This window comes from Typopeltis vanoorti, chromosome 24, assembly GCF_054136105.1.
Source record: "Typopeltis vanoorti isolate ZY-2024b chromosome 24, IOZ_Tvanoo_1.0, whole genome shotgun sequence".
Lineage (NCBI taxonomy): Eukaryota > Metazoa > Arthropoda > Arachnida > Uropygi > Thelyphonidae > Typopeltis > Typopeltis vanoorti.
Window position 1 is genome coordinate 40,653,277 of NC_143572.1, and position 16,966 is coordinate 40,670,242.

Here is a 16,966-nt window from a genome sequence, read left to right on the forward strand (position 1 = left end):
CTCTTTCTCGTGTCACCGACAGGATATATACTGGCAAATGTGGCATGTTTTATCGTGAAGTGTCTCTCCAAATTCGACTTTTTCTTGTGCGCCAGTTTTTCTTGGCAAATAAGACAGGTTGGAAGGCCATCTGAGTTCGAGATAAATGCGAAAGATTTAGTCCATTCAGTTTTAAAATCACGATGCTCATCTGTTGTTTTTCTTAGTTTTTTCTTCATAGCCATGTTGAAAAGCACCCTAAATAATATATTTTATTTAACACGTTATATAAATACATTATATAAAAAGAAAATAAAAAGAACTAAGTGATTATTCAAAATAATAAATGACAATAATTAGAAAATATAATAAAAATAAATCTCACCAGTAACACGTTTTATTGTAACAGTTGCACATGAAATAAAGCACGCCATGGTAATAATAATAATAATTGCCAGGTTGCCTTTATCACCTTAATGCAGTTTCTAGATGCACCCAGCCAAAAGAGAATACTACGTTGCAGAAACAGCAAAGCGACATGGACTCTGCTTTCGCATTTCGCCATTGCCAACGTTGCCTTGCCCAGTAAAAGGCGCCGTGCGCTCACTTATTAGTCACTTTGTTGCTCTGCAAATGACCTCAGATGTCGAGGCACCCTAAAACCTAATCCTAATTAGCCACTTTGTTTGGCTGCCCTGCCTACCATGTGCTCAACCATCCTCTCCACTCCTTCTGTATACCCCCTCCATGCTCGCTTCCCCTCCCTGACATCGCGCATCTTAGTGCCACGAAGTTTTACGAGACCTATAAAACAAATGAAATTACCATTGTGCGAATAAAATCCTTTAAAAATTTTATAAATGAAACTATGATAGTTTTATTTTCAATTTCACTTCAGAGCCACATGTACGTACCCAAAGAGCTGACCTCTGACCTAGAGGAACGCCAAGATATAGGTGGATTGATACAGTAAAAAGTGCCTTAGAAGACAGAAATATAAGATCTGATAATGTCGGAGTCTTGACAGAATAACAGATTGGAGGAAAATTGTAGATAGGAATTTAGTGGTGATATAAGTTTTTCATGTAGTACTATCATATCCTGCACAGCCCTGGAGGGTATATGTCAGGAATTTGATGTTGATGATGATGATAATACAAACCTGCAGAAAAATGGCCTTGTTTAGATAATATGATCAACACTACATATAACAAAACTTTTTTAACCTTCAAAAACAGACAAATAAAAAAAAAAAATTAATGCTGTGTATGCAAAAATTTTTGAATTAAAAGTTACCCTACCTGATAAAAAAGTACTATTTAAAATTCCTAATCATAGCCAGATCTACAACATTCACTACAGAGCCTCAGTTTTCATCCCTTATATTGGCAAACTTTCTCTCAAAATCTCACATCATAAGAGTGTCCTTCAAACCCATTGTGAGTAGAGGAGCTCTGCGACGTTCACCTAAAAACTGCAGGCCTTTTAACAAATATCCTGGAGTTTACAATATTCCAAGTTCTTGTGGCCTTGCTTACATAGGGCAAACATCTAGAAGCTTGGAAATAAGGCAAAAGAAACATATTGGAGACATCAATAACAACAAAGATAGTTCAGGCCTGGCATTCCATTTCTCCCACACTCACAACAGTATTGAATGGGACAAGAGCTCCATGCCTTACTCAGAAGGCAACTTCAGCCCCCACATCAAAGATCTTTAGTGACTTTGGGTACCTGTGGCACAAACATGATAACCACAGTAATTAACTTTAACAAAACAGATTAGAGATTTATGCTATTTCTCTCTTCTATTTTTTATTATTATTATTTTTTTAAATCTCTTAACTTAGAATTTAGGATTGCTTTACAAACTTTAAATGGGCAATCCCCACTGGGAAAGCCTAGATTTCATGCAAGCATTGAACAATTCAGAAGTTTTTGACTTCTTGCAAAGAAAATGGTCCAATGGACAAAATGTTGAGCTTGAGAGGCCAACAACCTCTGATCATCGACAACAGACCACATATCCTAGACTCTGTACTCACAATCTGGCTCATATTTAACCCAGGAATCAACTGAGATACAAGACAGGTGCGAAGTCAGAAGGAAAAAGTGACGTAAGGAATAAATATCAAACAAAATGGCAAACCCCATGGAAGCAGAAAAGAATAAATAAAATAAGTTCCTCCTGTTATTTATCCTACAAGCCAAGAAACAATGGATTGAAGTGATCATGGCTCTCAAAAACTGTAATATAAATTTTACGAAAGCTAGAAACAAGAATGAGGGATCTGAATACAGCCAGAAATGGTAGTCAACTACTGTGCACTCACTGAACTTTTAGATGATAAAACACATCCAATCTACACATTCGTTTTAAAGTAAAAAAAAAAAAAAACACTTCAAGTTGGTACTGTGCAGTATAACAAAACCCATCTCTATTAAAGAAGTCACAAGAGACCTCCAAAACTATGGAATAAACCCTATTAAATGTCTAGAAAGGCTTATGTTTAAAAACGCTAACCCACAGAGCAAGAGCAATCTGTTCCAATGACAATGCTCTTACTGCTGAACTGGCTCACTTATGCCACACCTTCTTGGCCAATTGCTATAATCCCTATAAGATAAACAAAATACTAAATGCTCCTAACAAACCCCTCCCACTATCCACCACAGTGAACTACAACAAAACAGTCACCATCCCATACATTAAAGGCACATCAGAAAAGATATCTAGAATTCTTAATAAACATGAACTACGCATAGGATTCAGACCGTGTGTCAAATTAGCAACTCTCATCCGGTCACCCAAGGACAGAATCCCTCCTTTATCACATCCAGGAGTCTACGAAGTACCCTGCTCGTGTGATCAAGCTTACTACGGTCAAACAGGAAGAACTGTGAACATCCACATCAGTGAACATAAAAGATACATCCAGCACTATGGCAAGTCGGGCCTAGCAGACCATGCTTTGGGTACCCCTGCACACAGAAGCAACTGGAAGAAAACAAAAGTACTGCACATAAACTCTTACAAGTTGGAAAGATTGTTCTTAGAAGCAACAGAAGTTTTGAAACATACTCCAAATCTCAACAAATATGGCTGTATAAATTTGTCTAAGATCTGGGAGACAGTCATCTTAAGACATAACTAGTACCGGCTGTTTCTCTTTTTCTCTCTGTTTTTTAGGACTTTAGTCTTTGTGTAATAACTGTAATTTTTTTTTTCTCAGATAGAGGGCACCTAATTAGGACTTTAATCTTTGTGTTGCTGCTACAATTTTGTTAAACTAGTCCATTGATTACACCATGTGTTGTAGTCTCGCGTATTGTGACAAACTGTTTTTATGCTCTGATAACCAGCTGATATGTCGCTGGTTATAACACCAGCGAAATATCAGCAATGTCAATAAATTATTATTTACTTATAATTTTGTGTTCTGATATATACCGTCAAAAATAAAACAACAAATCCTATTAAAGTTAGACGTACGTTCTGAGCAGATAAATGGCCAACGCATCTTATCATAGTGGAAATCAGCAAGAGTACTGAGAAATGTACAACATAAAAACAGTTTGTGACCTGGCTATAAAACCAGAACCATTACGATCGAAGGCATCAACTCGACAATACTACAATTGTCAAGTTGATGTCAAAAATTTGGCCACTCACAATACTGCTGCAAGGCTGATTTCTGATGCATTAAATGCATCAGCTTCCTGGCAAAAATCAAAAACAGAGCCAGCTAAATGCCACCAACTATATAGGATGCAAGCAATACTTGGCCGACCAAAAATCAACAAAAGAAAACCTAAGTGCTCCATCAATAACCGCACAGGCACCTACAATAAATACTGATTACCCCCCCCCCCCTACACACACACACTCCATGGCACAATAAAGTACCCAAACTACTCTTATGCAGAGGTGGTGGCTTCAAAACCTGCAGGAAAAACTGAACCCCAACTCAATCAAATCTAGCAAAGATGCAGTTGTGGCAGATACTCTAGGCAAAATGTTAATCGAGTTCAGTAAAGCAAACCTCAGCCACGACTCTACAAACAATTCTTACTACTCTTGTCTATGGTTAACAAGTGCAGAATGCCAAAACCCTACAGATTGTGTTCTTGAATGCCAATGGTCTAGGAAACAAAATGCATAAACTATAGGACTTTATGACATGGTATAGTACTGAGGTAATCGTTGTAAAAGAAATGCACCTTCAGCCAGCCAACAACCCAAAACTCAGGAACTATGTTCTATTTTGCAATGACAGACCCAATGCTTGGGGGGGGGGGGAAGCACAGCTATATTTGTCAAGCTCAATATAGAACAAATGAAACTGTAAATCCTGCCACTACCAAAATAGAAATCACTGGAGTGAAGAACCAAACAGCAAATCCAGGTCCCTTGAAAACATATTCTGTATATTACTATCCAAACAAACAGTTACTGGAAGCAGACTAGACTGAAATTCTAGACACAAACAAAGCAGTGCTAGTTGCAGGAGACCTGAATGCTAAATGCACAGCCAGCAACAGCAGAACTACAAATTCAAATGATACAGCCCTCAATGACTTTGCTGCTACCAGGAACACAGTGATCATAGGACATCCAGAACTTATGTACTACAATGTGGCAGAACTTCCTGATGTCCTTGACATAGTGATAGTATAAAATATTGTGCATCAATATCAAATAAGTGCGACGGATGACCTCAGCTCTAACCACAACAAAGGTTTACTACAACTGGGCTTAAAAAATGAAAATATCCCAGATTGGGTCCCAACTGTCAACTGGACAAAACTAAAAGATATAGCTCTACACGAATGTTTGCCCAGTTCCAGCCATCAAGCTCAAAAGGAATAAAATCAATAACTAAATTCCGAGCTTAGAAAAGCAGATAACTGCATTAACAGCTACCACCATGGATGTACCATGCACACACTCCAAGTGCCTTCTGGATGAGATTAAAAACCAATGCATGAAAAGAACAGAGCCAGGTGCCAATACCACAGGATGCTGGCCCCAGAACACTGACAAGTACTCAACATGGCTACAAAGGAAGTTCAATATTTGCTTAAACCATCAAAATCAACAGTGGGGAAACAAAACTTCAGTCCTTAAACACAGAGGAACACATGTTTTGGAAAGTGACCAAAGCTCTATGCACAGACTGTGAACTCCTCCGACCAATCCATGGTGAATGTAGTCTGGTTTACTGTGATGTAGACAAAGTTGAAGCCTTTGCCGACAGCCTAAAGAAGCAGTGTAGTTCCAAACTACACTCATGCAGATCTAGACTTATTCAGTAAAGTACACACTTGGGTATGTTGTATGTCAAAATGCACAGAGCACACAACTCCCATTCAAGTGACATTACTTGCTGAGGTATATGAAATCATCACCAACTTAAGAATAGGAAAGCAGCAGGCCCAGATGGAATTTCTAACAAAATCATCTCATGCCTGTCACATGAAGCCGTATTGCACATTCTTGCAATTATTAATGCAATATTAAGATATCACTACTTCTCTGCATGATGAAAAGTAGCAGATGTAATCTTAATCCCTAAACAAAGAAAAGCAGCACACCTTCTCCAAAACTATCACTCAATCAACCAGCTTTCCTGGTTGGTGTGTGTATTTTTTAAATATTTTAAAATCATACATGTTCTTTCTTTACTATGTTTCCTAAAGGTGAAATTGTTTTAATCTTGCACATACTGACATCTAGATGATAGCCATTATTTGCATGTAATTATTATTACACAGACATCCCATGAAGTTCAAGGAATCATCACAGGATCCCTCCTGTTGGGTCCTGAATAAACCAAGAAAAAGAATTACCATTTTTTTTTATTCAGGAACAACTCTCTTTGAAAATAGGCAGAGAATGTGGTGTGTTGGCTATAAACTGGAAATGTATATATATGTATATAACACTAAGATAGGAGTAAGAAATTATATAACAAATAAAAGAGAATTGTAAGACCTAACCCGTTATGTATAAGGGTCTGACAGAGAAATTATTTAATGTATTGAATTAATTTAAGAACCCCATTTTATGTCATAAGATAGCAAAATCTGTAAGCCAGAGTCCAAGGGTCACCTTTTGACCGTCCAGTGTTACGTGTGCCGGGGGGGGGGGGATTACGAGAAAGAGAAACTAGAGCGCTTTCTAAGAAAACACGCAAAAAGCACGTGCGATGTAGTGGAAGGAGCTGGACAGCGTGACGAAAACCCACGTGACCACATTGGAAGGCATCACGATATACAAGAAACGCCGGAAAGAGCATGAAAACAAAAAGGTCAAGCAAACACCACTCGAGGCTTTTTTTGGTTCCTGTTTCCTGACCTCTTGGACGTTGGTCCAGTCTGCACCCACGGAGAAGTTCTAGGCTGGTCGTGGAAGGTATGAGTCATCTGCCACAGTGTATGGAATAGGGCAAGCTATTTCCTTGGACTAGGATAGCTATGCTATATCATGCGGCGGAAAAACCAAGTAGATACCGTCCGTTCTGGCTAAGCTCCTGAGCCATATCGCCCTTCCCGCTGAGAATCTGGCCATACAGTTGTCGAAGGTGACCAGACGAGCAGCAGACTGAGAAGAAGCCTTGATGCCCAGATAAGGCAGAAGAAAGGAAAGAGTATCATTTCAAAGACGGTAATGTAAACTCTTGTATTATATATTCACGGCTAAGGAATTGTGTGTTTTCCAAAGAACATTTTGTGTAGTGGACTTATATGGAACTTTAGGAACTGCCTCCAACTTGGCATAGACCCATCTTTGTTTGAGAACTGTCTGCCTAGAAGGGCTCTATTTAATTTGTATGAATTAATTGTTATTAAGTGATATAACTGGTGACCACGTGAGTGTAGAATGTGTGATAATTTGCGATGAGATAATGTTAGGTTACATATAGAGGTGGTCCAAGCAAATTTGTTCATGTATTTCATTAGTAGTAATGAACCAGAGATCTTACTAAAATTTGATTCAGATTACCTAGAAATAAGACTTTCATGTATCATTTCTTTAATTAATAAATATGTTTCTTAGTACCTGCCTGATCTGGTTTAGTATATGAATTCAAACAGCCACTCATAAAATTATTATTGAGCTTAGCGGGAAGAACCCACGTGTATAATTTAACAAAGCGGACCATGACTGTATGCAAGAATATAGTGAACAGAAGTTAGAAATTTACTGTAGTTTAGTTACTTTGTATCACTCTGAGAGAGCCATCCTGGATAAGAGTCTCATCTATCCTCAGTATTGGCTGGCGCAGTTAAAAAATAAATTTGTCAATGCTTATCAGGTGGACTGTCTCAGAAGATATGTTTAATGGTCGCATCTCATTCTAGGACAAAGCCCTAACCATTAAGTATCCTACACATGATTAAACTTAAGAGCGGCCAAAGATTTTGTTTGTTTAAAAAAGGGAAAAGTTTACGAGAACAACGAGTTAAGTGTAGACTAACCTTAAAGGCTAAAAGGGACAAAATATAGAAATAGAGGATATAACACTCATATCTGTATTTATATCAAGTCTTTAATATTCTCACTATCTCTAGTTCATCTATTCCTGTCATATCTGCTATTACAATACCTGGATGATACACCCTTGTCAAATTATCACTCAATAATTCAACTGCTTCTGTTTTCCTCTTTTTTACAAATATTACATTCAAAATTATCCTACTATACTCATTCTTCTTTTTACTTGTCACTTAACAAAAGAAATCTTTGGGATTTCCTTTAGTTCATTTGGTTAATTTCCTCTCACACTCTGATTTAAAGAGAGGGAAATCAGCAAGATCACCCTTCTCTTTGAATTCCCTCCATCACCACGCTTTTTTTTTTTTTTTTTTTTTTTTTTTGCAACTCCCACTTCATGATGTTACTCATTCATTTCATTCCCAATTGATAGTCTTCCTCTAGGTTTGCAGAGTGACACTACTACCTTCAAACACCCTTCCCTTGCAAGTTTCTTATATTATAGCATTGCTTCAAGCAGACTACCAAGTTTGTCCATCTTAACTAAAAATTCTACTAGTTTTAGCTACCTCCCAGGGTTAATATAGTGCAATGGCTCTTTCAATTGGAGAGCATAATGGCTACCTTCATTACAGACAAACCCTTCTGATTGCATCAGAGAGTTTTGTCTGTAATCAAAGTCTGCACTGCAACTTCCTACTGCCTGTATCTATTCCTTCTTCCAGTCTATGTTTCCCACAGTTGAAGACTCCACATAATATCTGCTTACTCCTGAAGCTTACCTCTTTACTGTTAGATCGGTCTACCACCTCCCCATAGAATATGATCCCACTGACTCCCAAATCAGAACACTCCATAGGCTCTTTAAGAAGATTACTTCTTGGCCTGTGGAAGAGACTAGCAGACTAAACCTTTCAACTCTAGACACCCCCCCCCACCCCCGAATATACAGACTACAAAAATTCATAAGCAGAATATGCCATTACATCCCATTGTGGATGGCACCGATTTCCCCTATATACAAATTAGCAAAACATTTAGCCAAAGTGCTCGCACATTATACTGGCAACACACCTTCACACATAAAAAAACTCAGCCCACTTTAAAGTCGGTATAGAAAGCCTCTCACTCCAACACTCACATAACAGTCGGTTTTGATGTCTCCTCCTTATTCACCAATGTCCCCCTCAAAGATACCTTAGATTTCATCCAAGCCAATTTCCCTCCTGATATCTCAGCCCTATTTCAGTTCACAATGAACTCAGACTATTTTGTTTGGCAAGGAAAATTCTACAAACAGATAGAAGGGACAGTCATGGATTCTCCACTCTCTCTGCCCCTGGCCAACTTCTTTATGGAGACCTTTACAGAAAAAGCTTTAAACTCAGCCCCACAAAACCCCACGCTATGTGGATGATGTGTTCGCTATTTGGCCACATGGCTTGGATACACTGCACAACTTCTTAACACAAACAATTAACACCCCAGAATCCAGTTCACCTTGGAAAAGGAAAAACAACAACAGTCTCCCTTTCCTAGACACCATGATTACATGCCAGCCTGATGGATCCTTGGCTTTGTCTGTTTACAGAAAACCGACCCATATATTCACCAGCAATCACCCCCCCCCTTCTTCCTCACAACAGTATGGGATTATAAAAACTCTATATAACTGGGCAAAATTAACAATGTCCTAACTACTGAACTTAACCATATCCTTAACACCTTCTTAGCCAATGGCTACAACCCCCAATAAATATTAAAACCAGTTAACCACAACCCCCCTCCTTCATAATAGAGATTACACTAAATCTATCACCATTCCTTATATCCAGGGTACATCCGAAAAGCTAATGTTATGTTGTTACTTTCTTTATGAATTTACGTCTCTACAATAACTACAAGACTCTTACAAAATTTCTCTGATTCTAATATCTGTATCACTTCTTACGTATTCATTCTATAAAGAAAGCAAATTCTATATCTCTAGCCGATTCCAATTTTTTACTCACGTGCTTACCCTGACTGTTAAAGGTTATTCCTTGATAAAAGAAACAAATCCTTTAATTTCTTTCTGGGGCCATCTACTCTTCAGATATTGACAAATTTGTTTTTTAATGCTGCGCCAGCCAATATCTTAGAATAGAGGGGGAGTCTTATTCAGGGATACTTTTCTGGAGTTTGGTGCACATAGGTGAGTAAATCTAGTGCTTAAACTAATAAACTAAACGCTTTACTGTGGCTAAGTAAATTCTGGTTTGCAGTCATAACCTTTATGACAACATATTATACTTTTCTTTCAATCCCCCCGCTATGGTTCAGATTAATGAGTGGTAGTTTTGATTCATATCATAGGCAAAACTCAGGTATAGAAGAAAAAACATATTTATTGGAATCTAAAGACATATACACTTAGACTAATCCCACATTCAATTAGTTCAATGACATGCTAAATCAAACTGTAATAAATTTCGTTTAATCCTTATCCAAGTGTGAGCAAACAAAGTTTGCGCCTGAAAGTATCTTCAGGACTGGGGTAAGGTGGTACAACACCGGGAAACTCGTTGCAGAGGTGGACCAAGCGAACATCACTCTTATCTCAGTATCTCCCATAATGCAAAACACATCTTCTTGCAGATATGTCTAATGTTATGCATTAAGGAAAAGGCCACTACCCAGACTAGTTTCGATCTTTATTGAGGTATCTTCAGTGGGAGCAAGGCCCAAGTGGAGATACCAGGCAGAAGCATTAGCAAGGTCATCTCTACCTATAGGAGTTGCCAAATGGTGCATCAGCTTTTTAATAAATTACTCTGGATTTAGAGAAAGATGTTGAAAGTTTATTTTTCACTTAGTTAGACTATAATAAATTTAGTTTAATCCTTTATCCAAGTGTGAGCAAACAAAGTTTGCACCTGAAAGTATCTTCAGGACTGGGACTAAACTTTCAACATGTATCAAACTGATTAAACACACAATATACACATTATACACTTCTAATCAACATTCTACCTACTATGTTAGTCTCGCACATTATACTAGTCACAATCGTCTATAATCATTCCAGACAATTTATCTTATGGACATTAGTTACTGCTAAATAACTTAAAGTTCTTAAATACTGTCCATACTCGATTATTACACTACAATGATCTTCCCCTTTACTGACTGGGTAATTATACAACAAAATCTGTACTTTACCATTTCTTGGGGCAGGATCTCCAGGTCCGTCTGAACTATCCTTTGTTTGGATTACTTCTTGATACTTCCATAAGCCTGCATCCACATGGTGGGTCACTATGGTCATCAGAAGATTATGCTATGCTCTGCACCTGGCGTTGTTCCCGCGTCTCTTCTTGATCTGCTTCAGGACATCCTAGTTTTTACTGCCGGTTCATAGGATATGTCCGCGATATTATTCCATCGGAACTTTCAGCGAAGGAGCAAAGACAGCATATGCCGACATCTCACACTTTAGCACCGGCCAGAAATTCAGACATCGAAGGGAAAGGCGCACCGTCCGATATCGTACTATCGCCAAGAAACACCATCAGGAACTTCTGGTCCACGGGAGAAGTCGAACCACCATCCAGCAAAATAGGAGAAAAAAAGCCTTGAGAAAGGGGTGCAAACCATTTTTATTCTCCCTTCACTTCCCACCCTATGCAGAGCCCTGTAACCAATAGCGATAGTGCCCTCTTACTTTCAGCGATCCTTTCCCGCCCTCTACTCTTTCGTCCGCAGGGATTTCGGCACATCGCAGATCTCGAGCAGCGTCTTCCAGGAAATGAATGTACGTAGCTTTCCAAGACTGCCAATGCCTCAGGCCCGCACATGACCTTTGGACTATTGTATGCATCTAATTTACCCATTCACTGTATACATCATGCATTCATATAATATTAATTTATACACAAAGTTCCTTACATGGTATTACAGTCTAGAAAAGGAAGTAATTCTATTTCTATTTACAGTTAATACTTTATTCCTTCTGCTTGAATATAAGTTTTTATCTCTCAGCTGATTTTTTTGACTTGTTAAATCCTGAATGAATTGTTTCCTTTTAAAAGTTCAGGATGTAACACTAACTAAAATCCTAAGAAAGTATGACCTGACTGTCTGTTACAAACCATGGCATCCTTTATCTGCTCCACCAAAGACCAGCCACTTCCCCTAGACCTACTTAGAGTAGACCAGGTCCCCTACATTTGTAAACTGTCCTACTACGGCCAAACAGGCAGGACAGCTAATATCAGGAAATCCGAACACAAAGACTACATCCGGTTTCACAATACAGTCACTCAGGACTTGCTGACCATGCACTAGATACTCACCATAGAATATGCTGAAAGAAAGCCACTTTACTACACTGCAGCAAATATAAGTATGAAAGATTATTCTTGAAATCAACCTCAGCTCTAAAAAACTTCCTAAACCTCAACAAATTTGGATGCATGAGACTGCCTAAATTTGGGAAGCTTGCATCCTAAGAACATCAGCCCAACAGCCAAGACAACCCAATTTAGCCCGCTAGAGGTACACCTTTAGGACTCTAGGACCGATTACAGTTGCCTTCTTCAGCCTCATTTGTCCAGTGTTAGTGCCTGCATGCACATTTCACAGTTTTGTGATTCCTGAAGATGGCAATGTAACATTGCCGAAATATAAGAAGTATCGATTAGTTTTTAAATGAATATTCTTGTACATATTGTCATTTCCTGAAAAATTTAAAGCCATGTATAACCAACATATAAGTTATCTATCTACAAGAATTACGATCTGTCTTAAAAATACAGGAGCTAAAAGAGAATGTGCTAGCTTTCAAGCTTTGTTCTTGCTTAATGGTGCAATAGACTCAATTAAGGTTAGGTTCCATGTTTATAGTTAATAAAACAATCACCAGAATCAATGCACAATCACTAAGTTGCCACTGTTTGTGATACAGGTCTTGAACAGGAAATAAATCTCAAGTTCTTGAATAGAGCTGACTCATTTCATTGAGGTAGTCAGTTGTTTAACACAAAAAACAACTATGCCATAGCAATGCTTTGAGCAGTCTACTAAGTTTGTTATAATTACCAGGTCTGTAATTCCATATATACTCCATCTTAATTAAAAATTCTACTAGTTTAGCTACCTCCCAAGGTTAATATAATGCAATGGCTCTTTCAATTAGAGAGCATAATGGCTACCTTGATTACAGACAAACCCTTCTGATTGTATTGCAGCTGTCAGGAAAGAACATTCAGCATGCAGGATCCCAAAGTTCTGACTAGAACAGAAAGTATTACATTCAGCTTATACTTATAATTAGTTTTATAATGAAGGGGATATTACTAAATTTTTCTATGTGATTTATTTGGATAAGACTTGTAAACAAAAACAATGAATGTAATTGAACAAATTCAGGAAAAAAAAAAATTACATCGCTCCGTGCATGCAAGAATAAGCTAATGAAGAGTTATGACAATCATAATAAATCTAGTGTCCTCAGTTTTTTTTTAGTTTTTTTTAATGAAAGAAAGTTTTTTTTTCTATGAAATACTTTTGTTTCATAGAAAAAAAGATGCAAGATACTCTAGGTAGCTAGTATATATCAATTCTAGGTAGATGGAGGAAATTACTAAATATTCTCACTTCACAGAAGAGTGGCAAGAAGTTATGGATATTGGTTATGAAAGTTCTTAAGCTTGAATTGAATAATATGAGAACTTCAATATCTGTCAAATGAAAAGGAATGGAATGTACCACATTACCACAGCTCTGAATAGGATATGTGGTTAAACAAAGTTATTAATGCCACCTAGTTATTAATACTCTACAGACAAAAGTAGAGTCCTGAGATACTTGGCATTGAGAGAGAAATCCAAAGAAAGGAATGGAAACCATCCACCATGACAGAGTGAGAAACTAGACAATCACAAAGGGCAGATCATAAGATGGTAGCTTGGCAAGGATACCCATGCTTTATACAATTAAAATGATCCAAGCAACAAATTTCTTCAAACATTTTGTGTCTAAAAGGTTAGCATGGTAGGCTAAGAGATTGATCTGCTGTGTAAAGAGTGGCAGAATCCATAGGTCAGTCTCTCATTTGTCCAATTTCTCATTCTGAAATTGGTCCACATTACTTTGCTTGAAACTGCTGTTATTCAAGAAGTTCTCTTGCAGTTCAATTTTGAATACTATATCCATTCCCTCCTTTCTCTTATGTTTTCTCTGACATTATAAATCATCCTATGCTTAATATTTAGTGGGACCTCCCATCAAAAGAAGATGTATTGATAGGAAAAAGTGATACCACTTTTTTTTTTTTTTTTTTTTGTTAATGGTCCTTATTTCAATTTTGTTGAAATCAAGATTGTCCTATCGATACATCTTCTGTTCCACCATTCACCCTTTCCTAACAAAAACAGCAGAGGTCTTTCTTAAAAAATGATGACCAGCTAGCTGATATATGATCATATTTTACTATTATTTCATTTTTTTAAACCAACATTTATAATAATTTCCTTATTTAAATCCAGATTATACTATTAAAATCATTTTTTTTGGGGGGGGGGGGACACCATACAAAGAAAAAACTTAACGTGGAAATCATTGGCATTATGTGATGTAGGATTGTCTAGTACACCACTCACTAGATGATCCATTATGAAATTTCCAAATCTAGTTGGATTGGACATGCATCCATTATTTCATAATGATGAAAACAGATTCAAAAGTCACGATTGCACATTTCCCTATGATCTGAATGCAGCATTTTCCCCATCAGAAGACTGGTTACACTGTCTTCTGTGCAACAGATGACAAAGTATAACCGGTATCTGCTAATATTTCAGTAAGAGTATAAATAACAGTAAAAGTATTTCTGGTTTTATAAAAAGTTTCAGCCTACCTGCATACAGTACTCTTACTATAGCGAAAACTGCTTTTTAATAAACTTACTATAACAAACTACTGAAAGTCCCAACTAAAGTCATAGATAAAAAATGCTATTGCTAAAAGAAATTCACTACAGCACTAAACAGAACTATTCCCTATGAGTTTGCTATAGTGAAAGTCCAGTGACATTACTACTGATATGTGTGTGTGTATTTTAACAAAATAGAATACATACATACCTGTTGGCATTTTACAAGTGCACCAAGCTCCTACTTGTTGACTAATTAATGTTTTTGAAGATGTGGGAATAGCATTACCACACTTGATCAGAATGTATTTTTCTTCAAATAGTTGCAGGGCTACAACTTCATCAGGCTGAGACAGTGCTTGACCATGAGGAATTAAATCATCACTGCTATTATCAACTGTAATATCTTCATTTGTTGATTCCATCACCTAAAATGCCAACTGCAATTGTTAAAGAGTAATGATCAAACTAGAAAGTATGAAAAATAAGACAAACATTATATGTTCTTCTTAAAATTCCTCAAAACAATGAAGAAGTGGTGAATTCCACATAATTCTTTTATACTAACACATGTCAGAGAAACAGAAAGAAATTAGGCATCTAGTGAAAAAAAAAACAAATATTTAGATATTTCAACTATATTTAAATGATAAAGAAAAATAATTTTTCTGTTTATTTCTCATTTCTAAATATCATATAAACTGAGATGCAAGACATCATATACACACTGAGGTGCATAACTTATATGCCCCAAAGAGCTAACCTTCTGAGTGGACTCAGGTATCAGTTGCAGCCTAAGTAAGCCTTTATCCATTTGATGCTAGTGGATTTGGTTCCATTAAACTAATAAATGACAATAATGAATTATTTTATTAATAAATAACAAAACATCAATTGGTGCCCAAAAAAGAGTTTGTAATAAATGTCAAGGTTTGTCCAAGGAGTAGAATAAGAAAGTAGTATTTTGTGAACAGTCCTCCATGAATACCCATTGCAGATGAAATGGCCAAGTAGAAACTAGTTTTTTTTCTGTCTATCCTCATCTTTTAAGATAGAGTGAATGATATCTATATTTTGTGAAGGATGATGAAGAGATAAGAATGGAATTAACACCCAGTGTTGATCTCAGAAACCTCTAGTGAATCCATCACTAGAGTCTTTCTTTTAATCACTAGAGGTTTCTGAGATCAAGACATCAAGAAAAGGTAACTCGCCAGAGACTATTTCAATTCCTTACATCAGTAATTTATCCATCAAAATTGCCAAGCTCCTTAATACTGATAACAGAGTAGCCACTAAGCCTATTCTCACCACATGAAGCCTCCTTCATTCTCCTAAAGACAGTAAACCCATCTGCAAACATTGAGGGATTTACAGAATTCCTTGTTGCTGCGGGTTTCCCTACACAGGTGAGCTTTGCAGAAGTTTCAAAATAAGGCACACCTTAGCAATGTGGCTTATAACAGAGGAAAGATCAGGTCTAACTTACCACTCTTCCAGCATACATCATGATATCGATTGGGACAAAACCTCTATGCTAACTAGAGGAGAATCTTCTTTCTTGCCAGATTAAAGGAACCTAGCACTAACTTTTTTACTTGGCTCACCCAATAAAAACTAAGAATTCAACCTAAGTGATATTTAGTAATGAATGATTGGATCAGTGCATATATCCAACTTCAATTTCTTAGCTAATTAATTCCAACTAATGCTAGAAAATGGATGATGCGTGCCACACCTCACAGTCTCTTTATGTTTCAATTGTTTACACCACAAGTTTTTCTTTCACTTTTATGTTAAATTGTATTTTTTATGTGTCATATTTGTGTGTATTTTATCCTGAAGTAGCCACAAGTTCTCTATGGTGAAACTAATCAGTGTTTCTTTGTATATTTTTTATTGTTTTCATGACCAAAAATTTCCATTAACAACTGGAAGTGATCATCATCTGTTAATATGTAAACTAAGACTTTACAAGAAATGGGGGTGAAAATAAAATCTAAAGAAAATCAACACAATGCTGAAATAAAATTTAAAGTGGAATTATTAAAAGAAGAAAGTATAAAACATTATACTATAATAGATAACAAAAGTTCCAAGATAACCCATTAAGCGGCAAACAACATGCAGAAAATAATTGGAAGATTTTTAAAACAAATTTAACTGAAATAGAAACAGAAGTATTAAGGGTAAAAAAAAGAATAACAAAATCAAGAAGATAGACTCTGTGGTTTAATGAAGACATCAAAATATTAACAAAAGAAAAGAAAGAAAATATCAAAAATATCTACAAATGAAAACAACAGATAATTGGAATGAATATAAAGAAATAAAGTTAATCAAAAGAAAATAGAAAGCAAAAATCAATGTTGAGAATCATATACAATAGAACTTGAACATGATTTCTATGGTATACAGAAACAAATGTAGAGATTTATTAATAGACAAAAGAAGGAAGAAGCAGAATATATCCCAATACCAAAAGTAGAAATAGAGGACTTATAAAATTATTTTAAAAACCTTTATAACCAAACAATTGAAATAAAAGTAGAACTAGGTAAGAAGAAGAAATAAAT

At 36.6% G+C, this 16,966-nt stretch overlaps 1 protein-coding gene across 1 annotated transcript in view; it reads right to left on the minus strand.

Annotated features, from left to right (window-relative positions):
• The window catches only part of LOC150093122 (uncharacterized), a 74,098-nt gene that overhangs the window by 11,459 nt on the left and 45,673 nt on the right, over window positions 1–16,966 (minus strand). Inside the window, exon 3 of the mRNA XM_090414104.1 lies at window positions 14,602–14,818. Coding sequence (XP_090270230.1) covers window positions 14,602–14,818 — 217 coding nt within the window. The remainder of the gene's footprint in view (window positions 1–14,601; window positions 14,819–16,966) is intronic.